The 15,764-nt window shown below is 38.4% G+C and overlaps 1 protein-coding gene across 2 annotated transcripts in view; it reads right to left on the bottom strand.

Moving 5' to 3' along the window:
* The window catches only part of bbs9 (Bardet-Biedl syndrome 9), a 192,547-nt gene that overhangs the window by 79,594 nt on the left and 97,189 nt on the right, over positions 1-15,764 (bottom strand). For both annotated transcript variants that reach the window (XM_073846720.1, XM_073846721.1), the window contains 2 exons: positions 11,764-11,989; positions 1,684-1,803 (listed from right to left, as the gene is read on the bottom strand). In XM_073846720.1, coding sequence (XP_073702821.1) covers positions 1,684-1,803; positions 11,764-11,989 — 346 coding nt within the window. The remainder of the gene's footprint in view (positions 1-1,683; positions 1,804-11,763; positions 11,990-15,764) is intronic.

Here is a 15,764-nt window from a genome sequence, read left to right as displayed (position 1 = left end):
TTTGAATTTGTATTGAAAGAGATGAGAGACACATGAAAGCGTGGCTTCTGTTTCAAATAACATCAGAGACAATGTTTGAATCCTTTCAACTGTATTGGATATCCTTCCTCACTGTTCCTGTTTAATGGCTTCCTCTGTCTAAATATTTCTGTGTTGTTAGGGGGAATGCTACATGTTTAATAACTCAGACAGAAGAGAGTCGGCGACTGAGGTACGTGTCTGAGCAGATCTGCCTCTTCAAAGACAAAAGCAACAACCAACTAATGAGCATTCAGGGATTCTCCAATATTTGAGGTGCACTACTGAGGATCTACTGCTATTAGTGGTCAGGCCGTGGAAATTTCTTGGAAACAGGTAACAGTAACTGTAGTACATTAACAACACAGGCTCATCAGAAAAAAAATATACCTGTGATGAACAATCATGTATGTGACATTTTCAAAGTGAAATGTCCAGCTAGTGCCACTAAAAGTTTGTACTGTTTTATTTAAAAATATTACTAAAAGTAAATCCTGTCAACATTTTATTCCGTTGGTTGTTGTATGTATGACTGGGTTCGGAAATGAAATGTCCGGTGAGTGACACAAAAAGGAAAAATAATGTACAACATACACTAAACTATAACCAATATTTTTAACCAGGTGAGCTACTGAGCAAGTTTACTTTGTTAAAAAAGCAAAAGTCAAAATATATTAGTTTACAAACAATGCACTAAGTGATTTGGGGTTAAAACACAGTATTGTGCAAGGAACAGCACAAAAACATTCAACTGAAAATATTATTAATCCATAACCATAATTAGTTTGAAAAGACTTACATGTTCATTTTAGTGCCACTGTAAAAGTTAACAAGTGTTTTACTGCCACTTGTGTTCATTTCAGCTGGAAACTTTAGTGAATTGTACTGTATGTACCGATCAGTTTTTGGAGTCTGCAAAAATGAGGCAGAGACACTTTTTCCAATGAGCTAATGCTGAATATTAAGGTCTGAAATTCATTTTCCATCAGAAAACCTTTGTTTGTTCCATTTTGAATGGACACTAAAACAAAATCTATTCATACAGAAATCCACACAATTCCTAAAGTCACATTCATTCATTTTCCTGCCAGACATTTAGAGCACAGTTTCTTTGGGACCCTGAAGGGATTAAACATCTTAGTGAAGCACAACAGCAATTTAAACAGTTTAAAGCAATTACACAGAACTAGTCAATAATTACTACCCATTTTACACATTCCAACACTAATGAGATTTGTTTTTTTTTAACTAACCAGAGGATATGCAACCTACTTGTTTTAAATGATTTCTTTTCTTTCTTTCATTTTTGCATAAATTGGAGTATCATTACCTAAACATGGATTTTGGTAATTTGCTCATTTAGAATATGAAGCTTTGCAAGTGTTTATTGTTCTTGTCTTCAGCTCATTAACAATTTCTGCGGTTCTGGATTAAACAAATTAAGGCATGTGCTGCAGACCTGCTTAAACATGTTTTGCTGAACACAAACATACACACTACTGTGTGTCCCCACATATCACAAAACCTGACTCTGATTTTTCTTGGTAGGGATTTTCTATTAATTTGCAGCATAATATCAACAATATCAACATTCACATTTCCAACTGAGTTAAATTAGTGAAGCATTGAGGGTTTCTGAAGTGTTGGCACTGCCACATGTCTTACCTGACTTGCTCTTGATTCTCTTGGATGGCTGTTTTTTCTTTATGTACTTGGCAGCGTCCTGCTGCAGTGGTGGTTCCTCCTCTTGCTCAACTATTGGTTCAGGGATGGACTCGCAACCAACTGCAGAATAGCATACAAATAATCATTATTAATACTAATTTACCGGCTAGTATAACTCTGTATTCTACTTAACCGACTAAAGCCTAGTGTATACTATTTGATGCAAGAATTTTAAAGGAACACTCCACTTTTAATAAGTTTAATAAGAGTTAATAAGTTGAGTTTTACCGTTTTGAAATCCATTCAGCCGTTCTCCTGTTCTGGCGATATCACTTTTAGCATAGCTTAGCATAGATCATTGAATCCTATGAGGCCAATATAGCATCGCATTCAAAAATGACCAACGAGTTTCGATATTTGTTCTATTTAAAACTTGACTCTTCTGTAGTTATATCGTGTACTAAGACCGGTGGAAAATCTAAAGATGCGATTTTCTAGGCTGAAAAGATTAGGAACTACACTCCCATTCTGGTGTAATAATCAAGGAAGTTTGCTGCCGTAACATGGCCGCAGCAGGCGCAATATCACACAGCGCCTGAAATTAGTTCCCAGCTGGGTAACTTCCCACGAGGAACGCTCCCTGTGCATGCAGTTGGTCACGTTGTGCTGCTTGATATTACTAGGCCTGCTTTAGCCATGTTACGGCAGCAAACTTCCTTGACTATTACTCCGGAATGGGAGTGTAGTTCCTAATCTTATCGGCCTAGAAAACTGCAGCTTTACATTTTCCGCCGGTATTAGTACACGATATAACTACAGAAGAGCCAAGTTTTAAATAGGACAAATATGGAAACTCGTTGGTCATTTTTGAATGCGATGCTATTGGTCTCATAGGATTCAATGATCTATGCTAAGCTATGCTAAAAGTGATATCGCCAGAACAGGAGAACGGCTGAATGCATTTCAAAACAGTAAAAATCAACTCGGGGGAGTTGGAAAATGAGCCTATTTCCAAAAAAAGTGGAGTGTTCCTTTAAATGATCAGCAAACTTGCTCACAAACTTGTACACAATCTTCGGTAACACTTTATTTTACAGTCTCTTAACTAGTTGCTTATTAGTCTGCATATTACTAGCATATTTATTAAGCACATATTAATGCCCTGTTTTACATTACCTTATTCTACATCCCTAATCCTACCCAATACCTAAACTTAACAACTACCTTACTAACTATTAATAAGCTGCAAATTGGGAATTTATTAAGGGAAAAGTCATAGATAATAGTGAATAAGTGTTCCCTATTCTAAAGTGTTACCCAATCTTCTGCATGACTTTTGACCTCAAACTTTTCGGAATTAAAAGGCTTTTTAGTATAATTCTAAAACTGTCCACCTTTAAATACATGTGTGTTTTTGCTCTTACATCTTTAAAGATTTTGTAGAAAATGCATGTTAAAATGTTAGAAACAAATATGATACATCAAGCTTCATCTCTCCATAATCATGGCATTTTTTAAACAATTTTGTTAAAAAAGAAAAGAAAAGAAAAAAAAAACTTTTTGGACTTTAATTTCATAAGTCAGGGTTTACAGGATTCTGTTCTGGCCACTGAGCACTAATGTGATTTATTCTTGAAACATTGCTCTTAATTGAAAAGCAATGTTGACACTGTTGACACATTTCAAATTTCTCCAAACTGCCATCAGATCAGAGTACACCTGCTGGATTCAATCAAATGGATTTGACGCTTATTGCTGAGGATCAGCCAGAATTAGGAGTTTTGAAGTAGACTGATGAATCGGCCTCTTATTTCTCTCCGTCCAGCCTATTACCCACAATCCTTCAGGAGTTTCCACTTTTTTAAACCACATACCCCATATAGACAAATCTGGTGAGACTGCTTACTTTCCTGAGAAAAGCTTATCATAATCCTCCTCTAATATTTACACAGACCTCAAACAGGCTGTTCATTTAGGAGTAATATTTCAGATCAGAGGCGAAGGTCTCATAACATAGGTATTTGTGTGGATGTACTGCAGCTTTACAGTATGAGGGTTTGACTGTGATCGACACTTAACTACACCAACAACAGAACAAGAAGAATGCTTTCAAACGTTACAAAAACAAAACCTGATATCTGCTAACAACCAACTCAATAGTGTCTGGTCTCTGCCTGTAAGTAACTGTGGCTCCATTTATGATTTAAAAGCATGAGAGAAGCAAGACACAAAAAGTAGACTTGTTTTAGCTAAATGTTGTACTTTACCCTAGGCCTGTCGTATTGTTTCACAATTAGAAGTTAACTAGTCAACTGGAAAAGAAAACTGAATAGTTTTTGTGATGACATTTCCTCAAGAAATAATCAGGAAATTGTTAGTGTTGTTAACGTGCTACATTTCACACCACTCAGCAGTTCTGCACCATGAGTTTGAGGCTCCTGTCAACAACTACGTTGTTGTTTCTACTAGATGTTTCCACTTCACTTTAACAGCATTTACAACTGGTCACCGCTCTAGCTGCACAGGAATCTGTGGAAATAACCGGCTGAACTGCAGTAAATATACAGTGCCTTGCGAAAGTATTCACACCCCAGCATTTTTTCAGATTTTATGTTGCTGTCTGATGTTAAACTGCTTTAAATTACTTTTTTTTCCTCTACATCAATCTACACTCCATGCACTATAATGACAAAGCAAAAACAGAACTGTCACAACTTCATACATTTATTCAAAAAAAAAAAAAAAACTAAAATAAGTAGATTGCATAAGTATTCATACCCTTAACTCAGTACTTAGCTGAAGCACCTTTACAGCCTCAACTCTTTTTGGGTATGATGCAACAAGCTTTGTACATCAGCATTTGGCAATTATCTGCCATTCTTCTACCGACCTCTTCACTTCTAAAGCTCTGTTAGGTTGGATGGGGCAGATACATACAGATACAGACTCTGGCTGGACCATAGGGGTGGGCGATATGACCTAAAATTAATATCACGGTATTTTTCATCTTTTGAACGGTGACGGTATAATATCACGGTATTTCTTTTTTTGGTACATTTTGGGAGGAGTAGCCTGTCCTGTCCCTTTAGTATGTAAATAAAGTTAATATTTTTATATTATAATAAGTAAATGGTAGGTATCCTTATCAAAAAGAGACATGGGAGAGTATTATGCATTCTCAACATATTTATTTTGCAAAAAAACCTAAAGATCTTACTTAACAGTGTACAACAAAACAAAAATTATTTTTTTATTGAAATTTAATTTCTGCAATATTTAAAACCTTTAAATAACTGGGGGAAATCAACCCATGGCAATTAGTTTATAAGTAGACCAATTCTGTGGGGAAAAACGCGGACTTGGCAACCCTGCATCCAACACGAGCTGCTGGAGTTTGTCTTTGCACACATGAGTACGAAATTTTCGTCCGACATTTTTGCACGTTAAAAAAAATACAGGTTATGTTAATCGAGTTTACACACTGCCTCTGAAACTTTCGTCCGTCATAAAAAAATTCGGATCGTGTTTGATTTTATGCATTTTGCATCCATAATAAGCATTTTGATAAGGACGGCGAATATGAGAAAAAAAAAAAACGCATGCGAAAATCGGACTCAGTGTACAATGACCTTTAGATTTGAATGATCACGGGTCGAAAGTAAAGAGAGATGACAAAAATAGACTGGAGGATTTGTTGCAATCTTGTACTCACTGACAAATATCTATTATAAGATGTGCTGCTCCCTTTACAAAATCGAAAGTAAAAGTAAACAGGCCGGTCGCGTTCGCCTCGCGCCGCTCAATTTGTGATCCGCTGTGTAAATCCTTTGGCCGGCCGACCGGGAAAAGTCCCGGTTGTCCCGATTGCCACTCCGCCCCTGGTATAGGCTACAGGCCCGACCTTTCTTCAGGATGTTTCACCAGTCGTTTAATGGCCACTCCCCTTTTACCTACCACCTGCAAAGCTGATACGAATATGTTTTACTTTTTTATTTACAACAAGATATATAGTATAAGGACAGGTATTCAGACCACAACTGAACGTTTGAAGAAAATTTATTGTTTTAAATATACCGGTATTGACGGTATTAGAAAATCCATGTCGTGGCGCAATCTCACACCGGTGATGACTATGACACCGGTGTACCGCCCACCCCTACTGGACCACTCAAGGACATTCACAGAGTTGTTTATAAACCATTCTTGCTGTGTGCTTAGGGTCATCATCCTGTTGGAACATGAACCTTCTGCCCTGTCTGAGGTTCTGAATGCTCTGGATTGGGTTTTCACTAAGACTATCTCAGTAATTTGGTGCATTAAGCGTTTCTTGTATTCTGACGAGTCCCTCAGTCCCTGCCACTGAAAAACAGCCCTACAGTATGAGGCCGCAACCAGCACACTTTACTTTTGTGATGCTACTCTGTAGTCTGAGGGTCCTTCAGGGGCTTTTTTGCTAATTCCAAGTGTGTTTTCCTGTGTCTTTACTGAGGAGAGAATTGAGTCTTGCCACACAGCCATGAAGCCCAGATTGGTGAAATGCTGCAGTGATGTTTGTCCTTCTGTAGGTTTCTCCTATCTTCACATATGATCATGGAGCTCAACTAGAATGACCATCAGGTTCTTGGTCACCACTCTAACCAAAGCCCTTCTTTAATTGCTCAAGTTTGGCCAGGAGGCCAGCTTTAGGAAGAGTCCTGGTTGTTTCATACTTCTTCCATTAAGGATAATGGAGACTACATGCTTCTGTGAACCTCTGAACTCTTCCCCAGATCTGTGGCTTGATGCAATCCTGTTTCTGAGCTCTACAGGCATTTTTTCTTTTACCTCAGGGCTTGGTTTTTGCTCTGATATGCATTTTCCACAGGTTAACTTCACTCAAAATGTAGTAACGTCTACAAGCAATATGAATGCTCCTGAGCTAAATTTCAACTGTCCCAAATAAGGGTATGAATATGTATGCAATGGAATCATTTAGGTTTTTTTTATTTGTAGTAAATTTGCAAAGATGTTAGATTACTTTGGCATTATAGACCATGGAGTGTAGACTGATGTAAAAATAATAATAATTTGAATCAGTTTAACATAACAAAATGTGAAAAAAATGCAGGGGTATGAATACTTTCGCAAGGCACTATAAATCAGTATGAGTTTTTAGTCATTATACTGCCTCTAAGTTTTGCAATGGAAGTTTTGGGAAAATTTCAATCAGCTAATTAGAGGAGATGCCTGTATACTATTGCATATAATAGACAAACATTACAATGACTAGATTTACTATTATTATTAAAAATGCCTTCATGTAGATCACTGTGTTACATATGATGATTTGTTACTCCATTGTACTGACTAGTCTTGCAGTCTGCCCATAAGTTCCGCCCATATACCCTGATTGATGCCTGGTTTAAACATTTGTCAATTCTCATTTGAACATTTGTATAGATTTAATTAAAAAAGGGGTTATAATGAAGTGATAATGAAAATGAGTATTTGATTTATCATTTTAATTATGTTGAGAAAAAAAAAAATATGGTTTGACTTTAACAAGTGAGCCAAACTCTTCTCACAGACTCCTCTATGAACGAACCGTGACCTCCAGTGGTTCATTCAACAGAAGATCTCGAAGACAGAAAAATGAAACAAAAACACAAGGTCGCTCAGATATAAGAATTACGAATGCTGAAGCATTATCTCAGAGGCAGGTGCTCAGGGAGTGTGGCAATCCTCCCGCGTGATGTCAGCACTTTAACGCAAGGTCAGGTGAGGGAGAACAGGACTCAGAGAGGGGAAGGCAGACAGGAAGACACAAATCAGACAGATAAAACAGCCAGGCCACAAGTGTGTGTATGAGAGAGTGTCAAGAGTTTGACTTTAAACTTGAAGGAATGGAGCCACACGTCCTGCAGACATATTTCATCAGACAAAAGCAATTTACGCAGGATTCTCTGAGATTAGTCACTCATTTTCCTCCACACGACTGGCAACTGACCAAACGCTGTGTGCTCAGACATCCTGCCATCTGAGGGGAGGATAATATCCACACACCCAGTGTCCAAACACCAGAGAGAAAGACAGTACGAGACTTCAGGGAGGACAGGCGTCTGATAACAGAACCCACTGGGTTAATCATTCACACATTCCATAGGGATCTCTGGCGTTTTATATGTCCTCTGAAGTAAAGCTCTATTCTTTGTATCCTTGTTACCCCTGCACGTCACTACAATAGCATTAGTGTAACATGAGAATGTACTCAGAGTCTTCATACTTAGTTTACTACCTAAATGAAAGACAAAAAGGACTTTGACATTTTTACACTTTGGAGAAAGTCAGTTTTTCATTGCACTGGTCAAGTTTGAGATTTTTATTTCATTCCTTAACATGTCTTCTTTCAGGTTAGTGGAAAGTAGGGCTATCAATCGATTAAAATATTTAATTGCGATTAATTGCATGATTGTCATGAGTAAACTCGTGATTAATCGCACATTTTTATCTGTTCTAAATGTACCTTAAATTAATACTTTCTTTAAGTTTTTAATCTAATCAGCATGAGCATGGACAAATATGGACGCTTTAAGCAAATGTATGTTTAATTATTAGTGAAACTATACTCAACATAGAGCATGAAGACTAGACATGTTTCAAAGGTCATAGATGTTGTTCATGTCGATTAGACACATCCAAATAGAACATAGAAATACTAGGTTCCCATTACTTCTCTTTCTTTGCACTGAGCAATTTACTTACACAAGCCTGTTTACATTATTTGCAGGACAGGGCAGCTCACTTCTTCTGAACATGCAAAATGTACATTTATTATTTATTATTACATTTGTTTGCCTCTCTTTGCTCACATACTGTAATCTGATGCAGCCAAGTTCTCAACAAAAATGTTTCCATTGTTATATTTTAGTGTTTCTGTTGTAAGACAACCAAAGTAATATGAAATAGTGACTGAAAAAAATCCTGAATTATGGTAATGATTTAATCGCTGAAAAGAATCATTTACCGGCATCTGGACATAAGTCAATATTCTCTGCATTATTACAGCTGTTTTTAACTTGCAGTTTGAATACTTTTATATGATATGTATGTGTTTGACGTGCATATAATACGAAGTTTTCACATGCATGTGGCTCTACGCATCAACCCTACACCACCAATCCTAAAGTAGACCGACTCCGCTTGTATTCATTCAATATGTCAGAAGTGCCAGTACGCACAAAAAAGTCCCAGCAAGCAAAAGGATACAATACAGAAGTGCCTGCATACTGACCCACTTCAAGCACTGGAAGCAACATAATATCTGGTTTAACTGAAAGCGCTGCTCCTCTGCCACTCGCTGAACAGAGCAGTGCGGCAAAACCGGAGAGCCTCAGAAACTATATTAGGTTTGTCCAATAATGTGTTTATGTATTGTTGCTAGACACTTTTCGCTAGGTTGGCAACATTGTGCATCCATTTCTTTAACTATGGGCTAGGTAATGGGTCAAACAGAAAATACCCACTGAATTAATCGTGCATGTTAATAAAATTAGTGCCGTAACAGCTCAGGGCTTTGGCCGACGGGGATAACGTCAACAACAGCCATCACTAACGTCCCAGGGGCTATTTCCTTAACTTAAGGGAGTTTGGTACTTAGTGCTCGCTTTAAATAGCAAGCACTCCCCTCAGCATGGCAGCGTGGGTATATCGTTCCCCATAGCACCCCCTAGAGGACGCAGTTTGAAGTTCTCTCTCGAGAGAGAGAACGTCTCAGGTTACGTATGTAACCATGGTTCCCTGAGAAAGGGAACGACACACTGTGTCCTATAGTCTCCTCGCCATGCTTCGGACGTAAGCTTTAGATGAAGAAGCGAATGTTGTGTTCTACCTATGCCAGTGTTTCTCAACCCTGGTCCTGGGCGCCCCCCAACACTGCGCATTTTGTGTGTCTCCCTAATCAAGCACACCTGATTGCACTCATCAGCTCATTAGAAAACATCTCCAGGATCTGAAATGGGTGTGTCAGATAAGGAAGACATACAAAATGTGCAGTGTTGGGGGGCGCCCAGGACCAGGGTTGAGAAACACTGACCTATGCCCTTTTATACTGTGGTTGCACAGGCAGTGACGTGCCAAAAGTGACGTCATAGGCTGGCGCCAGCCAATACCATTGTCGTTTTTGTATATATGCTTCAGACACAAGTCACGTTGACAGCATTCACCATAGCGCCCCCTAGAGGACGCAGTGTCTCGTTTCCTTTCTCAGGGAACCATGGTTACATACGTAACCTGAGATGTTTTCCAAAATCCCCTTTGTTTCTGATATGTCAACAGAATGAAACCATAATTTGAAACCACTGCTTTATCCAATCTTCAGATTTCTGTTTTGGATATTTTTAACTACATAATGTGAATGCAGCCAAATGTGGCCCAAATCAAATTTCCATTTTTTGCTCACATGTGACTCAGATCTGTTTTTCTCATGACAGTGTGAACAGCACAAACCATATGGAATCAGATTTTTTCAATTCCGATATGTGCCACTTCCATATGTGGTACTAAATCTGATGCAGGTCATATGCTTTGTAATGCGACGGCAGTGTGAACAGTCATGGAATTCATGCAACTTTTATGTCACTTAAGATCAACATTCGTCACGATTCTGCACTAATGAAAGTCACTTTTTACAGATTTTACATACCCAAAGTTATCAAGACTTATTTGTCAGAACTCATAAGTACTATAATGACAAATCCATATACAAGCAAAACGTAAGGGCTTGCATCATAAAAGTTTTAAAACTCTGCTCTTTTTTTGTCACATCTTTGTCTTTATTTTTATTATTGACTGCACATAATTTCGCTGTCTTCTGCAGCAGATCGCACTATAAATAAAAGCCTAATCGCTTACTTTATGTCCTCCACGTTCACTTCCGTATGACAGCGTGCTGTGCATGTGTTGCCAAGCCCACAGTTTCCCCGCGGAATTGGATTACTTTTTCCACTGTTGCTGCAGATTGTTTTTCAACTTTGTGGGTTGAAGCGACTCCACTAACAATATTTACCCCCTAGAACATGATTGGGCTAGTTTTGAGAAACAAATGGGTGGATTTCATTGTAAAAACCTGGCAACCCAGTTCGTATTGCTCTTTTGCGCATGCGGGTCAGTTTAGAACCATGATATGTTCACACTGGAAATCTGATACTGGCCACATTTAAAACAACAATGTGAACAGCTATACAAAAAATAAGATCTGTGCAAAAAACAGAATCAGAATTGAGCACTAAGGCTCACAGTATGAAAGTAGCCTTAGTTACACAAACTTACACAAGTACTGCATATTCATACAGTTTGTGTGTACATAGAAATGATTCATGTACTGACTGATTTTAAATTGTTATTTGTCTGCATTGCCCATGAAATTAGTCATAGCCCACAGCTCAGCAGTGGATCTGATCTATCCGATCGACCCTTTTTGTGGAAACGAATCAGGCTTCTAATCACTATTAGCGAGCGAGAGGCAAATTAATGGGTGCTTCTCGAACGGGAGGCTGCATCCTCAAACTCAAACGATCTTATTTGCATTCAATTTATTTTCATAAATCGATGTTCAGCAATGTTTGATGACTTAGCAGCCGAGATATGCAGCCTTCGTAGGATGCCGCCTTCCGTTTGAGAGGCACCCATAGACAAGCTTTGTTGAACTGAAAATGGCTCTCATATCTGGAGCTGTAACCTCATTACAATCCCCCAAAAAACTTATTTATCAAAGCTGTTATCCAAAAATTGTGGTAGTCAGAGGTCAAGCTGTACTGCTGCAAAATAGGAAGTATTATTAATATCTTGGTATGGCATGAGTAGCCAAGCTTCGAAGTGGTCTTAAATATAGAACTAGGGCTGTTACATAATGGGAACTTGGCTTGTAACTCTGTGTGCATCGCCTATGGAGTACCCCAGGGTTCTATATTGTGCTCCAAATAATGCCATTAGCTCCTGCCCTGCTCCATTTAAACATACTGACTTAAGTTTTTACAATGAAGACTCCTCAAGCCAAAAAAGATTATCTATGCATGAAAGCTTCCAAACGAAGATATTTCTGACCTGGCATCATGACGGGTGTAGGGACATTGGCTTCTGAGGAGAGAGAGAGACGACCACCCTTGCCCAAGCGGTCGCAGAGCAGCGTGATGTGCTTCTTCAGGCATGACGTGTCTTTTGGGATGGTTAGCAGGCCGGTGCTCAAGCTGATGGCCTGATCTTTGGGGCTGCGTGACAGACACGTTTTTAAGAGGTGGGAGACGGCTGCATCCACGCTCTCCTCCCAGCCCTGAGAAACATATACAAAATGAGTCTAGCAAACATAAGAATTCATCAATTAAAAATGAATAAACAAGGCCCTGCTGGAGAGTTTTGTGTTGTGGTTCATGTGAAGTTTATGATTTTCACACTTTCACACTAATGAGTACAAAGCAACAAGAAATGTTTAAAAACTCTCAAACTTTATGAGTAGATCTTAAATGCCTTTTAATTCATTTTATTCATTCATATTTACCTTATTCTAATGTCTTATTTGTTTTTAATACTTTCTCACCCTTGGTTTGCAATCCTTTGTTTGCAATCATCTGATGTTTTCATTCAATGAGCCACAAACACTCCCTACCATCCACTTTGTTTTTTTAGCCACATCTAAAACTTGATCTACATACAAACAAGCCATAAACTTTTAAGTGGAATTTCTGTGTGAGTACATGCTTTTTTGCATGGTTTGTGAAGTAGGTTTTGCCACATGCCTCATGAATGGAAAGTTACTCCCTGTGAACAGAGATTTTATGTGTGTGTGCGCGCGCGTCTTTAAGTCTGGCCTGCAGCATCTCCAGCCCACCCTTTTGCCGTCAGGCAGGCTAGGGAGGCTCTGAGAGATGGGCCGGGGTGTTGACAGGCAGGTGGAATGTGGGGCGACTGTGTCGCCATACAGACAGCCCTTAATGAGATCTAATAGCAGGTAATCAGCCTTGTTACATTGATGACAGGGACGAGCCTTTTATTGACTACAGAAGATAATGGAGAATCAGAGGGACAGAAAGAGGAAGACATTGATAAATCAGATAAAGGTCTCTAATGAAGGAAATTAGCGGATAACACCAGCCTGAGTAATAAAAGACGAAAAGACACATGATTGCTGTGTGTTTCTGCTGAGAAAAAAAATAATAATAATAATATTTCCAAGTGTTACTATATGGCTGAGGATCTAACAAAGAAAAGATTATCAAATCTGTGTGTTGCTTGACAGTACAGAATACAGGAATGTTGTGGATTGCTATGTGATTGTTAAAATATTCTGGGTGGTTGCTAAGGCATTGGTAGGTGGTGGCTGTGTGCAGTGGAGTAGCTTTGTCATAAAAAGTGGTGGGGACAGTGGCGTCATGGTTGGTTAGGATGATTCAAGCAATTTTTTGTGTGTAGGGCAACTAGGTCTTAAATCGGATAGGATGAGCAAATTCTTGCATGTGACTCTTGTACAGTATTGTGTCATCAAACTTTTTTTTAAACCTGCCATTATACTGTTTAATGACCGAATTAGTTTGGTAGTGTAAGTCAAGTGTGCATTGTCTATCATTATTCAGACAATATTGTTTTTTGCAGACAGACTGAGCTGGGTAGTAACTGCTTACATGCAATCTGGATTACATAATCAGATTACAAAAATTAAGTGCTTGTAATTATATTAAATAACATTTTAAAATACTCACAATCAGACTACGCTTACTTTTTTATGGATTGCATGATTACATACAGTGGTGTAAAAAAAGTGTTGGCCCGCTTAATGATTTTTGATTTTTTTGCATGTTTGTCACACTTTAATGTTTCAGATCATCAAACAAATGTAAATATTATTCAAAGATAACACAAGTAAACACAACATGCAGTTTTTTAAATGAACAGGTTTTTTTATGAAGGGAAAAAAAAATCCAAACCCACATGGCCTTGTGCGAAAAACCTTCTCAGGAGTGGCCGGCCGACCAAAATTACCCCAAGAGCGCAGCGACGACTCATCCAAGAGGTCACAAAAGACCCCACAACAACATCTAAAGAACTGCAGGCCTCTCTTGCCTCAGTTAAGGTCAGTGTTCATGACTCCACCATTAGAAAGAGACTGGGCAAAAATGGCCTGCATGGCAGAGTTCCGAGACGAAAACCGCTGCTGAGCAAAAAGAACATAAAGGCTCGTCTCAGTTTTGCCGGAAAACATCTTGATGATCCCCAAGATTTTTGGGAAAATACTCTCTAAACTGACGAGACAAAAGTTGAACCTTTCGGAAGGTGTGTGTCCCATTACATCTGGCGTAAAAGTAACACAGCATTTCAGAAAAAGAACATCACACCAACAGTAAAATATGGTGGTGGTAGTGTGATGGTCTGGGGCTGTTTTGCTGCTTCTAGACATGGAAGACTTGCTGTGATAAATGAACCATGGATTCTGCTGTCTACCGAAAAATCCTGAAGGACAATGTCCGGCCATCTGTTCATGACCTCAAGCTGAAGTGAACTTGGGTTCTGCAGCAGGACAATGATCCAAAACACACCAGCAAATCCACCTTTGAATGGCTGAAGAAAAATAAAATGAAGACTAGTCACAGTCCTGACCTGAATCCTATTGAGATGCTGTGGCATGACCTTAAAAAGGCGGTTCATGCTTGAAAACCCTCCAGTGTGGCTGAATTACATCAATTCTGCCAAGATGAGTGGGCCAAAATTCCTGCACAGCGCTGTAACAGACTCATTGCAAGTTATCGCAAACGCTTGATTGCAGTTGTTGCTGCTAAGGGTGGCCCAACAAGTTATTAAGTTTAGGGCGCAAACACTTTTTCACACAGGGCCATGTGGGTTTGGATTTGGTTTTCCCTTCATAATAAAAAACTTCATTCAAAAACTGCATGTTGTGTTTACTTGTGTTATCTTTGATTAATATTTAAATTAGTTCGATGATCTGAAACACTAAAGTGTGACAAACATGCAAAAAAAATAATAATCAGGAAGGGGGCCAACACTTTTTCACACCACCGTATTGTTCACACAATAGCAATAAATTATTCATAATTTATTGATTCTCCCTAATTCCTCTTTTGGATCTTTTAAATTTCCTTTCTAAAATAGACTACTGCTTATATACACTCAGAACATCTTCCAGTTTTGTGGACATTCACACAAAGATCAGTCATTAGTCAGGTGGCTACACAGCATTTGACTACTGATTTACAAAAATCATTTCAGGTTTAAGAAGTGTTTCAACATTGCATCAACTACTGATGAACACATTAATTTTTTTTTTAAATTATTACTCTTTAGGTTATATAAAGGGCTTATACGATGTTTGGTAAAAAGGGCATTATTTTGTTTATTTGTTATAATACTACTCTACACTGCTCAAAACTTGTGTTTGAATAGTCAGTACTGAATTCTTTAAATATGAAAACGTACTTACAGGCCATCAGTCAGAAGCGCAGACTGTCCTTGCAACATTAAAATTCCCCCACTTTATAGCCCTAGCCCTTTGTGTACATCTGGCACTGTAAGCCTGTACTACCTTCCTTCTTTCCATATACATATGGGCAGTGTTATGCAAATCGACCAACGATGTGATGTGGACATGTGGGGGGCGTGTTTGAATGAGCTGTTTTAGGAAGGCGTGGCTAACCCAGAGGGTTAACTTTTATAATAAATATCTCTTTGGGTTTGAGAATTTAAGCTTTGCAACTTTACAGATCTTATCTATGCACATAAAGGTTGTAACACTCTAAAGACCAAGGAAAACAAGAAACTGCATCATATGACCCCTTTAGCCATGTATTTCAATGCCTTTGGAAGGCTTTTAATTAAACATTAAGATGCACAAAACCACAAACTTTTTTTGTCATCTGATCCTCTTTCACCTAATAAATTTACTTAAAGTACCTAAGATTTAAAAAATAAATATTTGAATAATTAAGTATCGCATTTGCATGTTCATTGGTACTCTGACGTTGGTTATGGTCACATGACATGCAAGTAAACAAATAAAAATAACATTTAACATTAAACAAATATAAATAACATTACATTTA

Source organism: Garra rufa, chromosome 9 (assembly GCF_049309525.1).
Source record: "Garra rufa chromosome 9, GarRuf1.0, whole genome shotgun sequence".
NCBI lineage: Eukaryota > Metazoa > Chordata > Actinopteri > Cypriniformes > Cyprinidae > Garra > Garra rufa.
This window is presented reverse-complemented; position numbering and strand designations above follow the sequence as displayed.